This window comes from Nicotiana attenuata, unplaced genomic scaffold (assembly GCF_001879085.1).
Source record: "Nicotiana attenuata strain UT unplaced genomic scaffold, NIATTr2, whole genome shotgun sequence".
Lineage (NCBI taxonomy): Eukaryota > Viridiplantae > Streptophyta > Magnoliopsida > Solanales > Solanaceae > Nicotiana > Nicotiana attenuata.
Window position 1 is genome coordinate 248,666 of NW_017670461.1, and position 24,864 is coordinate 273,529.

Genomic DNA, 24,864 nt, shown 5'->3' on the forward strand with positions numbered 1-24,864 from the left:
ATATATATATTATATTGTTATAACTATAAGCATGATAATGTGATAGCGAAATTTTTTACTTTTATAGAGATATTGAAAGGACCATTCCACGACATTATATGAAGTACATATCTATCAAGAATGATAGTTTCAAGGTGCAACATGTTCATTCAAGTTAATATGGCTAATTTATTTATCAAATCTATACCAACGATCTTTTGAAGATGGTGCACAAGATTGGAATGCGAAGGCTCAAAGATGTGAATTGATGCTCTCAACATAGGGAGCTAATACACGTTGTATTCTTTTTTCCTTACAAGGTTTTGTCCCACCGGATTTTTATTGCAAGGTTTTTAACGAGGCAACCAAAAGGCGAATTATAAATATGTGTACTTTTTTTCCTTCAGTAAAATTTTTTCTCACTGGGTTTTATTTTAGTTTTTTAGAGAGATTGTACGGATTTTACTTGGTGGCTAAATCACTCATTCTCTATAAATAAAGGGGTCATACTCCATTGTAATTTGTCCCAAATCTATAAGAATTCTCTTTTATCTGCAATGCTCTTCTTCTTTTATTATTTCATTACAATGTACCTGTTGTGATGAACCATATATCCAATTAATCACACTTAAACCTATATGGTTCGCTATCCTACGCACGTACACAAAAAAAAAAAAAAAAAAAAAAATTGAGTGAAACACACCTAATATACATTACATCTACCAAAAGCATAAGATGTTTGATTTGCATAGCTCCTTTCCTACTATCCTATCTATCATCTATGGAGTCAACCCCATAATCCTTCCGTATTAAAACAAAATTAAAGACGAAAATATCTGCACTGTTTGTTCATTCAATTGATTGTTCCAAATTTTAAGAGCCCGTTTGGACATAAAGACTTATTCACTTCTTTTCGAAAATTTTCACTTTTTTTTAAATTAGTGTTTGGCTATAAAATTTTCAATTTTCACTTGAAGATGAACTTTGGAATTTTTCGAAAATTTGAAATACTCCAAAAAGTTATTTTTCAAATTTTTTACTCAGATCACTCACAAAATTTAAAAAACAATCCAAAATTATATTATTATAAAACACAACTCTAATTTTAAAATATCATTTTCGCTTCAATTCTTTTTCTTTATTTTTTCTGGAATTTTACAATTCTTATGTCGAAACGCCCACTAAGCTAGCGTTTGGCCATAGATCCCAAATTTATTTTGAAAAATCTGATTTGGTTGAAGTTTGGTTTGAAGATGAAAATTTGTATGGACATACGTTTTCAACATATATTTTCCATATTTTATTTTGGAAAAATATGTATATAATTTTCAAGTTTTGGGATTTTGGGATTTGAGATTTGGCCAAATATGAGCAAAATTTATGTCAAAACATGAGTTTTGAAAATAAATCTCAAATTTATTTTGAAAAAACTCATGGCCAAACGGGATCTAAGTGTCTCGTATTCCTCTTTCATAATTAAGCAATCAAACAACTAGTCAAGTGATAGTTCCTTCGACCTCATAGTCTAGCATGACGTGTAACATTAAATCTACCTAACAGCCACGTAATCATGCTTACGTGGAATGCTACTATCACTTCCCCCATTAAAACGAAGTATTTCCGCTATGAAGCTAAAACTACAAACCTTGATCAACATTAACCGTCGGAAATCAACGGTCAGATTCTTGCCGTGGTACAATAATTTGCAGATGAAATGTCACTTTAATCTCATCGGTTTCAAAGTTAATTCTCGAATTTCGTTTTTCTCCCAACTGCCGAAGCAAAAGCTAAAAACGAAGCATTCCTAACACATGACCAAAATCTTCTATTTGGAATTTGCAATACGTAACCTCCTTTTTCACAAACACCTGCCATTCAATCCTGAATATCGTAGGAAAAGTTGTTACATAAATTTGTCCCTTTTACAGCATTGCTCCAGCCGGAAATTTTCAAGCTCCACATGATCGGTTAAAGCATCAAATTGTAGCATCCCTTTTACACTAGTCTTTGTTCACTTTTAGGGTTCGTTAACTTTCCCCTCTCTTTTTTTTCCTCTTTTTTTTGTATTGTGCATAAAAAATTTCTTTTAAATGTACAGTTTGTAGATGAATTTTATTTTAATTTTATTTTTATATATATTTAAAATTAACTTATTTGCTTTTATTAGCAGGTGATGTTTAGTAGTAATTTGTTTGTATGATATTTTGTGATTAATCAATGCTGCTGCTTGGTCGAAAATTAATTGGTGTTTTGAGGTGCTTATGTTTTCCCTTTAAATTTTATATAAATCAAAAGAGGTGGAATTAACATATATGCTGATTTGTGAATTAATATGTTGCTCCTTAGTCCTAAGTAGAAAATATACATTGCTGCGTTGAGGTGGTATTTTTTTTCTATAAATTTATTTGAGACAAATCAAAAGAGGTGGTAGGTTTAAGAGTTTAATCTGCAAACGTTTGCTTTTAATCCATTGCTGCTTTGCAGAAAACAAATTTGTTCCTTTGTTTTTTGGGGGTGGGGGTTATCTGGCTCGTTTGGTGTTTTGGACTATTTTGTTTCACATAGTAAGTGTATACTGAGTTCTTGAACTGCTTTAAAGGGAACTAAACGCATAGCTATTTATCTGTTATGACTCGATATGTTCTCCAATCCGTGTTAAAACTTTGTTGGCTGGGGGAACAGCTTGCTTGGCTACAAAAAAGCAAAATATGAAAATTTTGTTTTCCCCATAAAATTTTCAGCGTCAGACCTGTTTCGGAGCATGAGAGGGTTTTATCAATTTCATTTTCTGACCATTCATAATGGGTCGGATTCTGTGTCGGAAAGCATTTAGGTACTCTAGTTTCTGCTTGATACTGGGCATTATACTTTTATGAAGACAATAATATGGGGAGTGCTGTAGTTAAAATCACCGAAGATCAGTGGTTGGAGTTGTACATCTAGCTGGATTTGAACTCCACAGCAGTGTTGTGAAGAGCGTGAAGCGAGGAAAAGCAACAGAACCTAGTCGCTGCTTGCTCTGTTGATTTTGTGAAAAAAACCGAGCTTCTTTAGTTTTTCATTTAAGTACTGTTGGCAGTGAATTAAAAGACAGAAGCGACCGTTTCAGTCGCTTCTCGCTTTTTGGGAGAAGCGGTCGCTTCCAACTACCTGTTACGCTTCACCCAACAGAAGTGATACACTGGCCGCCTCACTTCGCTTCGCGCTTAAAGCGCTGCTCCACAGATCACGGATGACTTAAAATTTAATTTTCATTATTTAGATGACAGGAAGTTTGATCCAGTAGTATCATTGTACTATCAAGGAAAACCTCTGCAGGAAAGGAAAAAAGAACAACTATGTCAATGCAGCTTAAGGAGCTTGAAATTAAAGAGAGAAAATTGACTTGCTGCTCTCCGAAGCATAGTGACTTCTAGTATAGCTTGACTTTATGCCATAGACATCTTTAGTATCTGCTTAAATACTAACCTCAAACAAGAAATCTAGGGTTAGTCCATTTTCTTTGTCATGTGTTTATGAGAAAAGGATTTTCTGAAATCCAAGAGTCCCGTAATGATCCTTCCAAGCAGATATAAAGAAAGAGCTTAAGTACTGTAATTTTTAGAACATGGTATGCACAAAATATTTGCATTTCACTTTTTTATTGATGTGCCAATATGCGGTTAATACTGGTAATTTATTACAGTAGGAAAACTCGGGATGCATCTTCATTATCTGCTTAAATACTGAATTTAAACAGTGGATCTTGGGTTATTCCTTTCTATTTATCATGTCTCTACGAGGTAAGAGGACTTTTATGAATCTAAAAGTCTATTAGACAATGGAGGACGTTCTCCTTTTTCTATTTCTTTTCTTTTCTTTCCCCCGTATCATCTTATGATGAATATCTTAGTAGTCAGGCATAAGATTTTTCTTCTTACATTCCAAATGTTTGTGGCAGGGTTCCTGAAGGCTGAACATTGAGAATCTGATCGTCCCCATTCAGCATCAGTGTTTTTATAGGTATGAAGTATTATGCAGGATCCTTCTAATGCCAGGTTTTTAATTCATGGTTCTGGTGGAGATAACTTATTGAGAGACTCAGGCAACCTGCTTTATTGAAGTATTGGAAAGTTCTTCCAGAAAAGAAGCTAAATTGTTTAATTCTATCTGAGGTGACATGGAAGCTTCTCTTTGAGTTTTGAATCATCCTGATTGTAGGCCATATTTCCTGGAGATCCTGAGAAGCAGTGTGTTAAAAAGTGGAATGGGATGGAAGGGAATTTTGGTTCCGTTACTATTCTCCATCACTTTGGTCGAATCATCCAGGAATGCTGAAAAAATGTGGTCGCTAAACGTAGTTTCAGGATCATCTCCACTTTATAGCTGGGCTTTGTACAGTGCTGGTTTTTCCGTACTGGTGGCTGTAGTCTTGTCTATGTATCTAATCGTCGAGCATCTAGCTGCATACCATCAGCCTGAGGTTTTTACTTATACCTGTTCAATCCTCTCGGAGTTTTTTTCTTGCGAACATCATTGATCCAATGGTGTGCTGATCTGTTCATTTCAGTAATAAGTTTGTGGTGCTTGATCGTGTACATGCTTGTGTTGTTATTTTGTACAGATACTTGGTCTTTGTAGCATTGCCTAGTTTCATTGTCTCAGAAAACTTATCTGACCGAATTATTTTTATCACAGGAGCAGAAGTTTTTGATTGGACTAATCTTGATGGTTCCTGTTTATGCACTGGAATCGGTAAGATAACCTTTAGCTTGTCTGCTAGCTTTTTTCTCCAGTTTCTTTGGAAATGGTCTTTGAAGTTCGTCGCACACAATTTGAGATGTTGGGCGATGATTATTGTTGTTGTTGTTATTATTAAATCTCTTAATTTGACAAGGATAGTTCTGTAAAGTAGGCTAAGATAAGAAAATGCAAGTCACTTCAGGTTTCTCATTTCTGCAATCTGCATTTAGATATCTTAAAAATATTGTATTTTAAGTTAAGCTTGAATTGAGTGCATCCTTCAACAGCCTATATGTAATACGTCTAATTTTATGGCATGACCATCACCCTAAATTTAAAAAATATTTTGTTGTCGTCCTTTATATTTATGCTTCTGTAAGGAGATTGGTTCAATGTTTGACCACAGTTCCTGCTTTTACCTGACAGTTCTTATCCCTACTGGACTCGAATGCCGCATTCAACTGTGAGATCATACGTGATTGTTACGAGGCTTTTGCATTATATTGCTTCGAGAGGTATCTGATAGCCTGCTTAGGTATGTCTTCAGACATAGGTTGTTGCCCTCTTCTCATATAAAGTTTTCCCATGGGAAATGCCCACATTGAAAAGTTAAGTGCCTTAATTAAGAGCATCTTGCAAGATCTGCTCAGCTATAATTTGATGACAAGCAGTCGATGATTAGGTTCCCTTTGGGGTTTGACAGTGTCACTATATTTGTGTTTATTATTCACATAACCTTTTCCAAATGTTGCTCCATTCATGTTGCTATTGCAACTTATTTTGCAGTGGGGTTATATGATTGTCTCCATTCTCAGCGTTTATTTACTGGGGCAAATTTCTGCTAGCTTTTTTTATGAGGTTTCTTTCTTTAAACCTGATTCTCATATGAGCTACATGACCTAGGTGGAGAGAAAAACACAATCGAATTTATGGAAAGTCAAAGTGTTGTAAGTTCCAGCTTGCCTCTATTGGATGATGCCTATGCATATGGAGTTGTTGAACATCCTTTTCCATTGAATTGCATGATCAGGGAGTGGCATCTTGGCCCTGACTTTTATCAAGCAGTAAAAATTGGGATAGTGCAATATGTATGTGCCCCTCTTGTAATTTGCCTCTGGATTAAGAGTTTCGTCAAGCTTCTATGTACTGAATTGAGAGTTCTTTTTCCAGATGATACTTAAGATGATATGTGCTTTACTGGCTATGGTTTTTCAATTTCTTGGCATCTATGGTGAAGGCAAATTTGAGTGGAGATATGCGTAAGTCTACCAGGTTTTCCTGTCATACTCCAAAGATATCAGTATTTATTCCACCTGTTTCGTGACTCTTCTACTGTAGATGTCTGTTCTAGCCTCTGGATTGATTCTGTTCCAATTTATCCACTAAATTAGAAATGTCATGAGAGCACAAGCACGTCGTTGATTTGAGTGTTAATTCTTGCAGCTATCCTTATTTGGCAGTTGTTCTTAATTTTAGCCAGACCTGGGCTCTATATTGCCTTGTGCAGTTTTATTCAGTCACCAAGAATAAATTAGCACCGATTAAGCCATTGGCAAAGTTTCTTGTATTCAAGTCGATTGTATTCTTGACGTGGTGGCAAGGTATAGCTGTTGCTTTTCTTTTGTCTTTTGGAGCATTCAAAGGTTCTTTGGCACAACTATTGAAGACACGAATCCAGGACTATATCATCTGTCTTGAGGTCAGTTTTGTTTATGTAATTATCTTTGTAAACTGATAATTGCCTGATTTCTACTTCATGTGCCAGCAGAGGTTCATGAAAAAAAATGATTGATTTTGTTGTAGAATATGTGCTCTTTTTCAGTTTGCATCAATGAGCTGCTGGAGTAGTCTGGCTGGAGTAGTGAACTTTTGTGTATTAAAGTGAAGGATATAGTGCTCTTAGGTTGTATAGATTAAATTATTTGATAAATTGGTACAGCTCTTTATGTCTCTACTCGCTCATATTGAGATGTCCTAGAATTAGTTGAAGTGTGGGGAGTGGCAAAACTAAATCGAAAAAGCGGAAAGCTATATCACAGAACATACCTTAGTATTGGCTTGTACATTTTAATCGCATCATACAGTGTGCTTTGAGCTACTCATGGGTGGTACTTTACTGCTGAAGTTGACATTTGAAAGTATAGCTTGTTTGTGATGTAGTACCAAAAGGGAGTAGAAACAGAGAGGAAGAAGAATATAGCTACAAAGAGAGAGATAACTATCACTCAAATCTTTTTAACATAGTACATGATGGCCCTATTTGTAGGATATCGAATTCTAAACAAGTTGGAAATCTTAATACTTGTAGAATTTTACCTCCAACTAAAAAGATATTACAAGTTAAGATTTTTATTTTTGACAGTGAGATAATGTGATGTCTAATAGATTAACCCTGGATCTAGTTAAAAGAGAGTGAGAATGCACGGGAGAAAAATCTATTCTTGATATTAGTCTATGTTACAATGAGCCCTATTTATATGTATTCATAACATATAAAGTCAGCTCCAGGCAAAGGGTTACTATTCGAGGATCGAGGCCACGAGCAAATTGTTGGTACACAAATGCTGATTGGGAAGGATCACCTTCTGATAGACGTTCTACGTCTGGATATTGTGTTCTAGTAGGAGGTAATTTTGTCTCTCGGAAGAGCAAGAAACAAAATGTAGTTGCTCGATCTAGCACCGAAGCCGAATATCGGGCCATGGCTATGGCAACGTGTGCGCTAGTTTGGTCAAGCAGTTGCTCAAGGAGTTGAAGTTCGGAGAAATCAGCCAGACGGAACTCGTGTGTGATAATCAAGTTGCTCTTCATATTGCGTCAAATCCAGTGTTCCACGAGAGAACTAACCATATTGAGATTGACTGTCACTTTCTCAGAGAAAAAATACTCTCGGGAGATATTGCTACAAAGTTTGTGAAGTCGAATGATCAACTTGCAGATAATTTCACCAAGTCCCTCACTGAACCTCGTATTAGCTACATATGTAACAAGCTCGGTATATATGATTTATATGCACACTCACCGGAAAAGAAATGCCTGGTGCAGTCACTGTGAGGTAATTCAATTTTCCAACCAACCTCCTATATCTCGTAGGATCTCTAAGAGGCTCCCTTTGCCCAGGCAGAAGCTTAGCATTCGGTTCTATGGGAGTGTCAACAGGTGTGCAGCCCATCATTCTAGTTTCCTCAAGAATGTCTAAGGCATACTTCCACTGTGAAATAGTAATACCTGAGCCAGACTGAGCGACCCAATACCTAGAAAATACTTCAATTTGCCCAGATCTTTAGTTCGGAAGTGCTGAAAGAGATGTTGCTTCAGATTAGTATAACATAAACCGCCAGATAAATACACAGATTAGGAGCAGAATGCCGATAAAACACAGAGTGAATACCATCCTGATCGTTGCCAGTAATAACAATATCATCAACATAAACTGCCAGATAAATACACAGATTAGGAGCAGAATGCCGATAAAACACAGAGTGATCACCTTCACTACGAGTCATGCCGAACTCCTGAATAACTGTGCTGAACTTACCAAACCAAGCTCGAGGGCACTGTTCAAACCATATAGTGACATGCGCAATTGGCATACAAGACCACTAGACTCCCCCTGAGCAACAAAACCAGGTGGTTGCTCCATATAAACTTTTTCCTCAAGATCACCGTGGAGAAAAGCATTGTTAATGTCGAACTGATAAAGAGGTAGTATTTTATCATGGTGTCGGATCCTAAGCCAATGACGTATAGCAGCCATGGTCAAAAAGAGACGTACAGATGTTACTTTAGCCACGGGAGAGAAAATGTCACTATAATCTAGCCCAAAAATCTGAGTGTAACCTTTTGCAACAAGATAAGTCTTAAGCCGATCAACCTGGCCATCCTAAACCCAACGACAACCAACAGTAGACTTACCTGAAGGAAGAGGAACAAGCTCACAAGTGCCATTCGCATGTAAAGCAGACATCTCCTCAATCATAGCCTATCGCCATCCTGGATGAGATAGTGCCTCACCTGTAGACTTAGGGATAGAAACAGTGGACAAAGATGATATAAAAGCATAATGAGGTAATGACAGACGATGATAACTTAAACTGACATAATGGGGATTAGGATTAAGTGTAGATCGTACACCTTTGCGGAGTGCAATTGGTTGACTAAGAGGAGACTCGACAATAGGTGCAGAATTTGACGCAGGACGTGAATCACCTGGGCCTGATGTTGGACGTGGACGATGATGATAAGTCAAGAGTGGATAGGTGCAGAATTTGATGCAGGACGTGAATCACCTGGGCCTGATGTTGGATGTGGACGATGATGATAAGTCAAGAGTGGTGGAGCTGCAGAAGGTGGAACTGGATCTATAGGAGGTGGAACTGGAGCTATAGGTGGTGGAGCTGCAACTGGAGCTGTAGTTGTAGAGGAAGATGAATGGGAGATAGTGACTGAATTTCCAAAAGATGAACCGGTACTACCTCAGAAATATCTAAGTGATTACCTCTACCTGTGGAGTATGATTGGGTTTCAAAGAAAGTAACATCAGCGGACATATGGTACCGTTGGAGGTCAGGAGAATAGCATTGATACCCCTTTTGCGTTCTCGAATAACCTAGAAATATGCACTTCAGAGCACGAGAAGCTAACTTGTCTTTTTTGGAGTAAGGTTATGAACAAGACACGTGCTTCCAAAGACATGGGGTGGAAGAGAGAACAAAGGTAAGTGATTCTGGATAGATGAAGATCACATACGATTAACAAGATAGAAAGATGTAAGAACTGCATCCCCAAAAAACGCAATGGAACATGAGATTGTATGAGTAGGGTACGACATGTTTCATCAAGATGTTTATTCTTTTTTTGAGCTACCTCATTTTGTTGAGATGTGTATGGACAAGATGTTTGATGAATAATCCCATGAGAGTTCATAAACTGCTGAAACGGGGAAGACAAATACTCTAGGGCATTATCGCTCCGAAATGTGCGGATAGAGATCCTAAATTGATTTTGAATTTCAGCGTGGAAGGTCTGAAAAATAAAAAACAACTCAGACCGATTTTTCATCAAATATATCCAAGTGCACCTGGAATAATCATCAATGAAACTGACAAAGTAGCGAAATCTCAAGGTAGAATTGACCTGACTGGGACCCCAACATCTGAATGGCTAAAGTGAAAGGTGACTTAGCTCGATTATCAAGACGCCGAGGGAAGTGGGAGCGGGTGTGCTTACCGAGCTGACATGACTCACACTCAAGAGTGGACAAGTGAGATAAACCGGGTACCATTTTTTGAAGTTTTGACAAACTGGGATGTCCCAACCGTTTATGTAACAAATCTGGTGGATCGGTAACATTGAGCCTTGGGGTTTGCTCCCTTTCAAGGTCTCAAGTTCGAAACCCACTGGGTGCAAACAATTTCTGAGGGTCATGGACTGGGTAAAAACCTGAACTAACCGTGGTGAACTTGCGGGAAACTCCTTGCCGAGGGCCTGTGCACCCCCGGGATTAGTCGGGGCTTTTAGAGACTCGGACACCCGGTGCAAATCAAAAAAAGAAAAAGTTATTGAAGGAAGACAAAATGTGAGTCCATGTGATTTTGCAAGGATAAGGTAATAAAGTCCATCTGATTCACGCCCGGTACCAATGATCTGCCCGTACTGCGTTCCTGTATAAAAATAAGGTCATCAAGAAATATAACAGCGCATTTAAGTGATTTGGCTAAGCGACTAACGGCTATGAGATTAAAAGGACTATTGGGAACACAAAGAACTGAATCTAAAGGTAAGGAAGGAAGTGGGCTTGCTTGACCTATTGCAGTTGCCATGGTTTGAGACCCATTGGCCACTGTGACGGTTTGAAGAGATTGAGAATACGAAATACTAGTGAAAAGAGATTTGTTACCAGAAATATGATCAGATGCACTTGAATCAATGACCCAAGACTCAGAGATTGAAGATTGGGAGACACAAGTCACGCTACTATCCGTTTGAAGAACGGAAGCTATTCTGATGATGTCTGTTTACATGCTTTGTACTGAAGGAACTCAATATAATCGGGTAAAGAAACCCATTTGGATTGGATTCAATGAATTGGATCCAATGGATTGTGAGTTCAACGCTTCTGATACGAATGCCATTATAATGTTATGCCGGAGAATATAAATGTTGTCGGAATTTGATTTAAACTTGATTGAAAAAACTCGGAATATCCTCCTGAGTAATCTGTCCAAAAAAAGTTTCGTCGGGAAAATCACTGTAGCCGTCGGAAAATCTCAAAGTGATCGGAACAAAAAGAAAAAGGGATGGGTAGGCTCGGAATTTTTGTGTGACCAGGACAAGCTTGTCTCCAAAAAATGGCAGGAGAAGCACCCACGCGCCGGCGCGTGGGACAGACGCGCCGGCGGAATTCCAGATCTGGGAGGCGCGTGGAGCGTCTGTTACCGGAGAATCTTTTTGGGGTTTGGTCGCCGGAGGTTTCTGAGACTAATGGTGGTGTTGGTTTGTGCGCAACACTCACCAATTGTGAGATGACGCAAATCAGTTGCTTAGGTCACCGGAAAATTGCGCGGTGACTGAGTTATTTCTTCCCGGATGTCGCTGGAATGACGCACATCGATCTTTACTTACTAATGCTCTGATATCATGTGAAAATGCTCGGGAGAAAATCTTCTTGATATTAGTCTATGTTACAATGAGCGCTATTTATATGTATACATAACACATAACTTACTCTTATTACATAAGGGACTAGGACTAATTACATATATATTCACATAACTATTCTAACAAAGAGAAAATCATTTCTAATTTTTTTTTAAAACTCAAGATAAAAGTAAATAACAATTAAGATGATGATATAGCAATGTCACGCCATGAATAAATTTAAATAAATTAACTCTAGTGACTAGGATCGTGGAAATAAACTTGTTTATGTTGGGAAGGAATTCGTGGAAATAATGATCAGAAAATTCGTCTTGATGTACATGGGTGGAAAGAAGAAGAATTTCGACAGTTGTGTCAGCATTAGCTACAACGTTTCGCATTACCAGCATCATGCATAGGTCTCCGAAGGAGCGGGAGAAATCTGTCATATTGATGAAACAAAAGTAACATGTATGATTATTACACTGCACAATCTTGGTAGATTTAATTGTATTTTGGGTAAGAGAACGAGCTAGACAATTTTCTTGGAGTTTTACTTATTTGAGGCTGGTCAGAATTAGTCAGGAAAGATACAAAAATTCAAGAATCAAGATAGTATATGATCAGTTGGCTAAGAAGGCTGAAGGCAACAAGTTAAAAGCATACATAGGTTGCAGCATTGAATGCTTTGCTGCTAAATAACATTGAAGTCAAAGATGCCATATAGGTCAGATGATAATGGTGGTTGCGCTTGAAGCTTTATTCAAACCTAGGAAGGGGAGTAATGCAAATATTTTGCTGGCTTTTGGTAAACATTGAAGAAGAGAGGGTGACTAGCACAAACGGAGAAGATGGGTGCATATAATGTGGAGGGTTGCTGGAAATGAGATGAATCACAAGCAATTCCTTTGTGGTCATAGATTAAGGAATTATGATGGGTGATGTGTATAGGGACAATCATAAAGTGTTTCTGCTCAGTTGGTTGTTGACTTCTACTAGCAGCCAGTGAATTGAACACCCAAAACACGTACCAGAAAGGTGAACACCAGAACATGGTAATAATGGGATTTCTGGAGACTGATGCCATTTAAAAGACTTAGAGCACACCTTTAGTGGGCTTGTCACTTGTGTTTGTGTCCGGTGGTCTCCCAAGCCTATCCCGTCAGATGTTGTCACTGAAGTTGAAAGAGTAAGATTTCCTATTCCAATTGTAATGGAGATACTTATTTAAAGAAAAGTTATTATAATCCTATCCGAGATAGTGGGCAAGGTGGAAATTCTGGTTCATTCAGAAGAGATATGATATTGAATTAATTCCTCCAACTCAAGGAGTCAATTATAGAAGAGGTAGAACGTTACGTTTCTCAAAGCTCAGTGTGCCTGTCATCCACGTCGCTAGGACATGTTTTTGAAAAATGAATTATTTTCAAAATTTAAATTGTAGAAGAAGTCTAAGCATTGATCACACCGCACAAGTAGTGGAAGGAGATATTTGGTTGCAAGAATGAGAGCATTAAACACATTGAAGGCTCAGGTAAAGATCGCCAAAACATGGCGATAATATTTGATCCAAAAAATTGATTGCGACTACCGAAGCCCTTGGTTCAGAGAAGTCAATCAAGGGTTTAGGACTTCTAAAGGCCTAACGATTCAAGCGTGGTTACATCAACATAAATATAATCCCGGATGACCGACACAGATTGATTTAGGGGCTTCTCAAGAGCTCCTTAAAGTCTAGACTACTAATAAGAAATTTTGAAGTCCTATTTCCTCTTGAGAAGACTAGCCAAACTTAGGCAGCTAAATAGTGGTCATTGACCAGCAACAACTTCGAGTAAAGGAGGTAAAAGTGCTCAGTAGTGGAACAGGGTAATACCTTAAATTGCGTATATGGTGTACCTACTTTTTGTTCCTCGAGATGAAACCTGATGTCCAATCCCCTAGACAATTTTTTCGCTTGAATAGTGCTTACATATTGATTATTGAAAAGGAAGAATGTCCTTTTCTTCAAAACATGCTGGACATGCTTGATAGCTTAGGTTTCTAGTGTTTTATAACCAACATTATCTTTGTACTATCACAGTGTATACTGTTTTTCTAATAAAATCTTAACTCCTTTAAAAAAATATATCGTCCGTGGATTGGGTAGACATTGGGGAGCCCAGTTTGTGAGCTTCTATGAGGCGCTTGTTGACTTGCCCTATTTGAGAAGATCGAACGAGGAGTTTGGGGAGGAAAAATGAAGTGTTGCAGAATTCCTTCAACTTTTAGGCGAAAGTGTCTGGGAGCTGAAAAGCTAGAGTTAAATGTGTCCTATATTAATAGGGCAAAAAGAAGCAATGATGGTCAATGCCAATGTAGTGAAAGATGAAGATAAGGATAAGAAGTTGGAATGCAAGGGATTGAATAGCAGGGTGAAAATAAGTTTATTAGTCACTCATACTTAATCGGAATACAGATGTATATTGTTCCCTATCGACAAAAATCGAGGAGTTGGATGTGAGATATTTGAGACAGCTCTGGTCTGATAGGTAGTGATGCTTTAGGAGCTAATGGAAAAATGAGGGCATTGTGATCTTTTGAGAGAAGAGTTCCTACATTAAAGGACCATAGGCCAATTTGTTTAGAGTGCTTTAATTATATGGGAATGCTTTTTAGTTACTTGCAATTCGTAAAAGGTTGACAAAAGGTAGAGCAATGCAATTTCTACCTCGTTTGATATAAAAATTAGATATTGAGGAAGTCTATGATCATGTTGGTTATTTTTAATGATTATGTTGAAGAAAATGGGACTTTATGACACAAATGGTTAGATGGATATAGTTCTTGTCTCCAGGGTGGTGTTCTCTATAATTGTTGATGGTCGCTGGATTTCTTTGCACAGAGGGGCTTTAAGGCAGGAAGATGTTTCCTTGTTTCTCTTTTTGCTAGTATTGGGAGGGCCTTCTTAAGATGATGTATAAGGCTGAAACTAAAACTAGGATAAGAGGTTTTGTGTTGGGTTGCAAATGTAGTGGTATTCTAGTTGATACATTAATAATAGGTGGTGCTGAAGAATCCCGATTGAGATATCAAAGGCTCATTTCACTAATATTCTAAACCGTATTAGTTTGCATATCAATTTTCATCATGTTCTCTGTTTAAGAGGTATAGGACTACAAGATTGGTAGACAATTTGGCATGTCAAGTCGATTTTTTCATCACAACCTACCCTGGAATGCCACTAGAAGCAGGTTATAAATGATTGAGAATAGACTTTCTATCTGGAAGGGAGAGTATTGTAGTATTTGTCTCTTCAGGACAACCCTGTCTGGGTTGTCCTGGTAAATGCAATTTTTGATTTCCTTCCTACATACATGATGACATTACTTCCAATGCTTTCCAAGATAGTTACAACAGTGGACATAATAAGAACAAATTTTGTATGGAAGGGGAGCAAAATGAGAAAAGATAACCACCTGTGCAGCGGACAATTTCCAATAAGGTAGAGGGTGGTTTGGGTGAAAAATTTAAGTTTTTGCTTGGATAGGCTAAATGTCTTCCAATTTATTATTATTTTTTTCCTTAATTGTTGCGGGTGTATGCTTATCATTTGAAGTCATACATAATGTGCTTGGTGCGTCGGACATGGTCTACTGTCCTTATCCTATTTGTAGTGACTGGGGGACAGCTTTGAAAAGTATTTCGTGCCTATATATGAGTTCATTCGTTAAGGGCAATGGTTATGCACTCCCAAAATATGCATAAAAGTAAAAACAATTCATTGGACCAAAAGTTACTTATTATGCTTCCGAAAAAACCTTAAACTATTCATGGTACAAGTTACCATCTATCCTAATTGAACTTTGAGTTTCCTTACCCTATCGAGATGTCCATTCCGCAGAGTCCCTTTGCCAACATTTCTCCTCCTCCTATGTGCTATATGCTTTGAATTTTCTCCGAAAGACACTTGGTATCAAAATGCAGAGTTGGTTTTCTGATTTTGAGTTAATAATGATCTGATCTTGCACCAAAACTACTCTTGAACCTTGCAGTTAGAGGTTCATGGGGGTACCGCAACTTCGATGTAATGGAATATCAGATCTGAGTTTATATATGGTATCTGTATTTCCAGTCGAGTCGATAGATGAGCTTATTAGATATAACTTCTTATATGCCAAGGTTTTGAAAAAGGAGGGTGGCAAATGAAGTTGGGGGTTATATAGGGGCATGGGGTTGCAACGAAGGTCAGTGTACAGGGAGCGAGACTTGACATGTCTTTATATGCTCAAACTGTAGTGTCTTTGTTCTAAAACACAGGCGTTAAGCTCAAAAAGAGTGTCGCCTCAGTCAGTCCTAAGCAAACTAAATTTTTAGGTTAGGATCCTATTGATCATATGCATCAACACTACTTAAGGACTTGACATATCTTTACATAAATTATATTTTCCAACTGCCAAATTTGGTTTATAAGTGCCATGCACTTCCTTATTTGGTTTATTATGCCCACTGTTGTAGTAGGTGCATGCCCAAGGACTTTGGGTTGCCCACAAAATAGTGTAAAAATATGATTTTCAAAATTTAATCTTTCGGCATATATGTGATTTAATCCTTATAATATCAAGTTAAATTTTATATTGTTCATTTATATTTAGTTTAATAGGTCAGTCTTTTCTTTTTTTCTTTATTTGTATTTTTATTTTATTTTAATTTGCGATTAATTTATAAAATACACAAAGGAAGCATGAACAACAACTACATAGATTCATTGAGGATTATGCGTTAAATATTCAAGCATTGTTGACTGGCATAACATAGTCTATTTGTTTGGGAGTTTTAAAAGTGTGTATGAAATTTACATACATGTGTAGCCCTCCTATGATATTTTCAGTGATTATACCTAGAATGGACAGAGTAATTAAACCTTTGGAAAAACGGGATACCAAGAAAGAAGGAGGGTTATTCCTACACACTTTGAGGCTTCCAAACAAGTAGACCATCTAACGCCAGTCAACAACAATGGTTGAATATCTGATATGAGTAACGCATAATCCTCAATGGATCTATGTAGCAATAGTTCATGCTACCCTTGTATTCATGCTACCCTTGTATATTTTATGAATCAATTGCAAATTAAAAAAAATATAAATTAACAAAAAAGGAAACATGCACGTAAACTAAATATAAACAAGCTAAATATAAAGTGTAACTTGGTAGAATAAGGATCAAGTCACATGTACATTGAAAATTATATTTTTACAGTATTTTGTGGGCGAAATACGTAAAATTCTTGGGATATGCACCTACTACAACAGTAGGCTTCATACACCAAGACAATGCATGACATTTGTAAACCTAGGAGTTGACAAGTATAATTATATAAAGACATGTCAGTCTTTAAATAGTGTTGATGCATCAATAGAACCCTTGCCCAAAAGTTAGCTTGCACAGGACTGATTGAGGTGACGCACCTTTTGAGCTTAACACCTGCATTTTAGAGATCTGGGAACCGGGAATGCCTTTTGAAGGGCTAGTAACAATTTTTAATCTTGTGAAGTATAAGATTATAACACTGGAGTATAGAAAGTTGAAAATTACCTACCTATAGTAATGATTAGTGCATTTATGCCTTTGCTCTATCAGTTGTCATCCCTTGATCTGCTGGCTGAAGTGTTGGTTGTCCAAATTAACAGACAGATGAAGTGAAGGTTGAGATTGATGTGAGTAAAGACCTGGTGATGCCATGATATGGGATAAATCAAAGGTGACTTCTGCATAGTGCCTTTCCGGTGTCGCTACCTTCAAAAACATGCTGAATATATCATGCTTCTAAGCTCAAAATGGAATTGTATAACCCTGATCTGTGTATGATTATGTTTTCCACATTGGAATACTGCAGCTTGGGTTTCTGGCATGTGATATCAGTAAAAGAGTCCATTAGCTTTTCAAACTCCATTGCAGTATTGAAGTGCTCGAAAAGTATTAAGCCTAGGAATGATACTTGAAATGTTTAACCCCTTAAAGCCACAAATTCTGCTATGAGCTGCCACGAAATATCTTCTTAGAACAGAGTAGAGAAGACTGTGTAGTCACTTATGGCAGGCACATACTCTTCATGTGCGCTGATCATTATTTATCTTCTCAATCTGATGGAGATGTAGTAGGGTTTAACTGCATTCCTATCACCGAGTAAACCCTAACTACCTTGTTTCCCTGTCTAAAAGGACTGTAGCTGGGGTTTACTGGGTGGAGGTTTTACCAGATTTTCTTTCTCATGAGAGCCATTATCTTGGGAGTGATAATCTAGATGGTCTGGAAGTATGTACCAATTTATTTTGCTTTTGCCTGTTATTTCAAAGCGGAAACCTTTTGCGAACAATAGAAGTAGCTGGATAAGTTGCTTCATTTTTAATGTTCTTGAGCCGAGGGTCTTTCGGAAACAGCATCTCTACCTTCATAAGGTAGGGGTAAGGTTTGCGTACACACTACCCTCCTCAGACCCTGTGGGATTTAACTGGGTTTGTTGTTGTTGTTGTTGTAGAAGTAGCTGGATAAGATCTTTTTGCGATGTTTCAAATTATTGGTGGCCTGATGTTAGCCAATTATTTAACACATTATCTAATCTTTTCTTGTAAAAACAGATGGGTATTGCTGCAGTGATTTTTGTGATGTTTCAAATTATTTGGTGACCTGTTAGCCAATTATTTAGTACATTATCTAATCTTTTCTTGTAAAAACAGATGGGTATTGCTGCTGTGGTGCATCTTTATGTTTTCCCAGCAGTGCCTTACAAGCGCGGAGAAAGATGTGTCAGGAATGTTGCTGTGCTGTCAGATTATGCAGCTCTGGACACCCCACCAGACCCAGAGGAAGTTCAGGATTGTGAAAGGTCTACCCGTATACGCATTTCTCGGCCTGAAGAGACGGAGAAGCGTTTAAAATTCCACCAGAGTGTTCGTGATGTAGTTGTTGGAAGTGGTGAAATAGTAAGATTTCTATTCCTTGATGTCTTCTTTTGTTGTTTTAGTTATTCTTGATTCTCTCTAGCTGTGCAACTGATGTGTTTTCTGATGTCACGTCTTTTAGATAATTGATGATATGAGGTTCACGGTATCTCATGTTGCGGAACCAGTTGAAAGGGGAATTGCTAAACTAAATAGGACTTTCCATCAGATATCAGAAAATGTAAAACGGTATGAAGAGCGGAGGAGGAACTCGAAGGATGACAGTTATCTTGTTCCACTGAACTCATGGACAAATGAGTTCTCTGAAGTACATGATGATCTCGTTGAAGGGAGTATGAGCGACAGTGGGATGCATGGCAAGCGACCACATCATCAATCTAAAGGGATGTCATCCCTACGGAGATAGTAGACTATTTAATCTAACCTAGAAGCAGAGGTTTGGATTTCATCTTCTAACCATATTGTTCATTAACCATACTGTGGACATATTTCCACATTGAGATGATATGGTAGGTAAACTATATTCAGGAGTGCGCGTGAATATTGAGAAGGCACTTGTCTAGGGTTGAAGTACTGTAAAGACTTGAATAGCTGATGATTTTCATGTGTAAAGCTTGGAGGAAAATTTGGGCAATGACATGGTTGAAGCAAGCTGATAAGATAGTTTGTTGTATGATGAGGAAAAACAAAATCTTAAGCTACTAAGTTTTGACAGATTTCCAAAAGATGTATGACTGTTAACTTGTGAATGAATTTTTGCACTATTCTTCATATTCTTCTAAATGTTACTTATTTGAGGAGTTGTTTCATGTTGGTGGACTTCTCAACTTGGTTGTGTGTCTTGTCAACTTACAAGAGTTTCTGCACGCAGGCATGTTTTTACTTCTTAATTACACCTTTAGGTTCATTTTGTCTTTTAGAATTGACTCAATTTTCCCTATACAAAAGGTATTTTCCATTAAATAGCTTCCAACGCTGCCTTTGTGTCCTTTTACATTGTATGCTTTCAATCTGAGTCCATAGTTTCATCATTAAGATACCCAAAAAAAACTTGCACATCCTCACAGCTCTCTGTTTTTTTATTGAAACAGTAGAGTAGGATGTATGGAGATGGATATCAAGATACTCTTTGATGAATTCGTAGCATGAGTGCGGACGCCAGTCTGATTGTTGCAGAATTTATGCACACTTGTGGAGTCAAATTTGTTGTTACAAGTAATTTCCTTGAACATGGTAAGGTTTTATCCTACGATTTCCCTGCAATTAGTGCTTGGATTTGTGAGGGTGAAGGAGGACGATCTACTTGATAATGCATTTGTAATCTGATTATGGATGAATATTAATGCATCTGCTTAATCTATTGTTACCACTTACTGTCACATATTAAGATGTACGTGTAAACGACTAGTGAGATGTCTGTGGTGAGACACACTGAATGTATAGCTTTTGTTAAATCAGCAGAAATAATGTTCCATGCAGCTTGAAAAAGCTCTAAGCTTTCTTAACGCCTAGGATTGGGTGGAAATATTTATGCATATCATGTGCATAAATTCTTCACAACATTGTTGAGCTTGAAATTCTTTAACTAGTTCTTGACTTTCAAAATTTCTTTTTATCTATTTCAATTGTTGAGTTTGAGATTATTCCATTTTGCTTGAACCTTTCTCCTAGAAAGAGTTAGTTAAATTTCGTGTCGTGGGTTTTTCAAATCTGCAAAAGAATTTTTATTATGTTCTATTTGAACAAGGTTTGTCATGTTTGTGCTAATTTGGCGAGGGGACAATTTATTTAATTGTTAAGGAGTAACGACCTCTACAAATTATTTTTTGAAGGATAATCATTTTAGTGTTTAATTATTGTGGCAAGAGTTGAATTTTTTTTTTCTATTACTTTGTCTGTAGGCGTAGATTATTTCTTTTAAATATGCTTAATTGCGCCCAAATTTCTCTTAAATAGGCTTTCTGCCTGCGATCTCCTTTCAATAGTTTTACATATATCTTATAAAATTTTCTTTTTAAAATTTGAGCAACTTATCTTTAATACTGCTGCATTCATTATGCCATCTAGTATAGGGATAATCTTAAAATGGGAGGAACTAAAATGTACTATGATTCAAAAATCGTAACACAAACAGATGTCAGCTTCTAATACACACATAAGCACACAGTTTTTATAGGCGCAATGATGAGATATAGAGAAAGTCATGCTCCACTCTGACAGAAGTATGTTAAATTCTCATATCCATACACTCTTCTGAGATGATTTGCAAAATTTTCAATTTTCTTTTGGGATTTTTCACCCATTTTGAGAAAGATGGTGTTTGCTCAAAAGTTATCATATATCTTATGAGTATAAAACAATATAAATAAATCACGGGAAAATCATAGCAAATTGTAATAATCCATTGGACCAAGCGAAGAACATGAAAATAAGTACTCAAAGTTAGGAGAAGAAATCTTAACAGCTTTTATTGATAATATTTGTTTGGTCTGCCTTTCCATGAAGAGGTTCAGAGCCTTACAATGGTGTTTTCTCTTCCCATAAGATGGGTATATTTTTCTCTTCTCTCTCTCTTTTTTCAATAGTCATCAAGAAGCAGCCCCCTTTCTAGGGCTTCCACTCTTAGTATTTATAGATGTGAGCTTCGTGAGCTGGCAATAAATGGCCGTGGCCACGCTGAGGTTCCGTCCCCACGGGGGAATGAATGGGCCGTGCCCTCGTAGATTAAATCGGACAAGAGTCGAATCCTGTTATGAATAAGTGGCCATACCACTTATTAATTATGGATTAGCTCAAGACGAGATTAACTCCGTTAATTATCGTGAGATCGGATTTTGACCCATACAGATAGGTTGAGAAATTGTCAGTTAAACAGCCATTGGAATAAGGATGAGGTAGAAAGGGATGAGGATATTTGGAAGTTATTAGTGTGGGTGGGGTGGAAATATTATGATTATTTATATTTCCAACCAAATTAAAATTGGAAAAAATGAAAAATAAAAAAATCTTCCCTACTCCTCCCATACCCATGACTTCCACTAGCTTCTCCATTTCTTGATTTTGTCATCCGTTTGTGAATTTCAGCATTTGCTTAAGATTATAATTGTGATAACTGATGATTTATTCTTATATGATAGATTAGTCTTACTCTAACTTCTGAAATTTCAAATTATTTTAATTTCCCAAATTGAACTTGGATGTTAAGTATAATCCATAGTTGTTTCTTTTGATCGTAGCCAACTAGTTTTTCAACACTTTCATTACTTCAACAGTGAAAGGAAGTTACAACTCGATTCAAATAAATTACATGAATTAGAGACACTAAGCTAAAATACATAAGGATTGACTAAGAATAGGGATGAGAGGATACATACACTCGAGAAGGAAGATGAGGAGAAGCAAACATTTTACTCAACAATATGTATGCCTTGTATTTCCCCCGGATCCCAAATATAATGTCCTAACGTTCTATTCGGCTGTTTAATCATTGGGCCTTTAGCTTCAGGCTCAATAGTCCTAACTGGATCAGCATCCTTCTATACTTCTGGCCCATAATCCCTTTTGCTAAGTCATGCTGGTTCACAATAATACTCCCATCCTAAAAAAGAACGTTGTTCTCAAGGTTCGAGTAGAGCAACATTGATATCCTAGTGCTCGAGGTGCACTTGCGTACCAGAAACAAACCACCAGCCCCGCCCATAGTTCATAACGACACTAGTGCGTGAAGAGATGCTCAGAGTGTCCATGATGTCGCCCTGTCGCCCTTTGAGTTGGATATATAGATAAGTTCAAGTATCAAGGAAAGTACTCTTCTAATATCTTGCTCCCAAAATTGTAACAGATGTTCCAGATTGCATATTGCCTTTGCAAGCCTCATTTTTCCATAGATGTGAAAGAGAGTATTTGGCGGAACTCCTTTGAGAACTTGAACAGACAAGATCTATTGTGCAGAAACGACCAGAGTTTCAAGGAAATGAGCACATCATGCCAACAATCACACCAACTCACTTGTTCAAGCAAAGTTACGACCCCATCAACCTTATGTTTAAGCAAACCAAAAAGCATATATTCAGTTGTAGCACAAGCTTTAGCCAAACGGAATTGTCTCCTCCCTCTCTTTGCCATTCTCGTAGGAAATTCAAACACTGCCAGGTGAATGGCTTGGCTAACCCAAATAACATATGTAACGATGAACTTTAGGAGAGCTATACTAAGAACCATAATCATAAATCGAGTTGAATGATTAGTCACCATATCATAATAATCAAGCTAGTGACCATAGGATATGAAACTCACTTGCTCAATAACTGCAACAAGTGTCTCCATTATTAGTTTTAGATATTTAGAAAACAAAAGCGCATGAAAACGACCAAAAGGCAAGTGGAGGAATATATTGTATTAACTAGCCATCTTCTTTATGTCGAATATATTTGTGTTATATATTCTACAATATGGTGGTTATTCAATCATTCATTTTCTCATTTTAAAAGTAAAATTTCTTAATCTTTTCCATAAGTTATTTTAATCACATATTTGAGGATGCATGCCAGGATTTGGAAACTACTACTAAAAGTTAGGAAATTATTTTTCTATCCAACAAAATATTGGAAAATATTTTTTCATACTCACTTACCAAACATAAGAAAAAATTTGAGAAAACCACTTACTTTCCTAGGGAAAGCATTTTCTAGCAATTTGTGATAACAGGAACTTGCTCCATTTTCTACCATTAGTTAAACTATGCTAATGACAAAAAGGGAAAAAAAAAATATGGGTCGTTAATTTGAATTCGTTCATATTATTTAAACACGTATACCTCAATTGCTCTCACGATCCAATTCCTCACTTTTATAAAATAGGACTAAGCTAGCGTTTAGTTATAGATTCCCAAATTTGTTTTGAAAAATCTGATTTTGGTGAAGTTTTGAAGATGAAAATGTGTTTGGATATCAGTTTTCAAAACATATTTTCCAAATTTATTTTGGAAAAACATGAAACATGACTTATACCCGCAAGTTTTAAAAACTATCACAAATACCCAACATTACCATTATCAATAACATTCATTATATTGTCGCAAACCATAGTCCTGAAAATAAATAGATTTGGTACAAAATTAACATCTTTATAATGAACTACATGATACACTATCAGATGATCGAGAAGACGAAGCAACATTGTGACTAAATAATAAATGGTGGGCTCTTTTATAAAATACAAAAGTTTGAGGCAACTTTTGAAAAATGTAATAGCGATATTGTGGCCCAAAACCAACTCAATTTGGAATTTGGGATTTTGCTAAAATGTATGCAAAATCTATGGCCAAACATGTTTGCCAAATAAAATCCAAATTCATTTTGACAAAATCTATAGCCAAAGAGGTAAAGTCTCTCATTGTCAAAGTCATATCCTTCTTCCCTATCTCCTATCTTAGTTGTTTTTACATGAACATATTTTCAAATTTATTATTATTTAAGTTCGAGCTATCTGAATCTAAAATTTAAAAGATTATGAGTATATCCAATATATTGACGTAGAAGGGAAAGGAGGGAGAACATAGAGAATCCTGATCCCAAAATTCTAGGCCCATGCTTAGAAGCGACAGCTTGTTTCGCCAAATTTCAAAAATCAGCTTATTTTGATAATTGTTATTTTCAAAAAAGTATTTTTGATAAGAAACAATTCATGTTTGACTAATTAATTTATGATGCGCTTTTGAAAATATTTAGTGTTTGACTAAGTTTTAAAAGTGATTCTAAGTATATTTTTTTCAAAAGTACTTTGGGAAAGAAGCTACAAGGATGAATGATAGAAACAGGATATTTTAGTGTCACTATTGATTTTTTAATCCAGATAAGAGAAATCTTGGCAAGGTAGCCCCCGCTAGAATTTTGAAAGCTATCCTGGAAATCGTCTTAACTTTTGACATGGTGATCATCCGAATTTGTCAAAGAGATATCATAATTATTGAAATTTTCATACGATGGTCACGAAGATTTGCAAAAATATGACAATTGTCAAAAAAATTTTATTTTGGTTACATAGTATTTATCATAAAATATAGCAATCGTTGGAATTTATTATATAGAAAACTTCTGACAACGTGCTTTAAAAATCTTGCAGGAGCTTCAAAATTTTGGCAGAAGGTTATTTATCAAATTTTTCCTAAGGGGGTTACAATATTAATGATGGTTCTAAAAATATTAAAAACAGATACTATATAGCCGCTCTCAATATAATAGGCAATATATATATATATATATATATATAACAAATTAAAAAATTTATATACTTTTACAGCTATTGAATATAAATAGTTTCGACCACGGGCTAAAGGTGATCTTTGCCCAAAAAATATTGAAAATTTTACCTCCTATAACAAAGGTTGATACCTTATTTATTATAAATAAATACTCTTTTAAAAAATTATCTCTTATAGCTACCTTTTAATTTTTATAGCAAAATATCTATTTATAGTCACTTCCTACCTTTAAGCCATTAGATACGTTGTGTATTATTAATCTCTCTCTCCTCCTTTCTCTTTCATCTTTCTTCTCTCCTCCCCTTCCCCCCCCCCCCC

At 36.5% G+C, this 24,864-nt stretch overlaps 1 protein-coding gene across 4 annotated transcripts; it reads left to right on the plus strand.

Annotated features, from left to right (window-relative positions):
- The first annotated feature begins 1,629 nt into the window (after window positions 1-1,629).
- Window positions 1,630-19,712, plus strand: LOC109239780 (protein LAZ1 homolog 1). Of its 4 annotated transcripts, none has more exons than XM_019406373.1 (10): window positions 1,630-2,001; window positions 3,920-4,441; window positions 4,657-4,713; window positions 5,128-5,236; window positions 5,605-5,789; window positions 5,872-5,960; window positions 6,145-6,400; window positions 18,060-18,305; window positions 18,406-18,720; window positions 19,376-19,712. In XM_019406373.1, the coding sequence occupies exons 2-9, from the start codon at window positions 4,226-4,228 to the stop codon at window positions 18,688-18,690; spliced, it is 1,443 nt and encodes a 480-aa protein (XP_019261918.1). In that variant the 5' UTR covers window positions 1,630-2,001; window positions 3,920-4,225; the 3' UTR covers window positions 18,691-18,720; window positions 19,376-19,712. The 4 variants fall into 4 exon arrangements, with proteins under 4 accessions (XP_019261918.1, XP_019261919.1, XP_019261917.1 ...); XM_019406374.1 differs by lacking the exon at window positions 19,376-19,712 and having other exon boundaries at window positions 3,920-3,981; window positions 4,180-4,441; window positions 18,406-19,093; XM_019406375.1 differs by lacking the exons at window positions 1,630-2,001; window positions 19,376-19,712 and adding an exon at window positions 3,597-3,761 and having other exon boundaries at window positions 3,920-3,981; window positions 4,180-4,441; window positions 18,406-19,093.
- The last annotated feature ends 5,152 nt before the right edge of the window (window positions 19,713-24,864 follow it).

Coding starts and splice junctions, on each gene's coding strand:
- LOC109239780 (XM_019406373.1), top strand. CDS start 4,226: ATGGGATGGAAGGGAATTTTGGTTCCGTTACTATTCTCCATCACTTTG. Junction 5,237..5,604: donor GTATCTGATAGCCTGCTTAG/GTATGTCTTCAG, acceptor TACATGACCTAG/GTGGAGAGAAAAACACAATC. Junction 18,306..18,405: donor TTGTTGGAAGTGGTGAAATA/GTAAGATTTCTA, acceptor CACGTCTTTTAG/ATAATTGATGATATGAGGTT.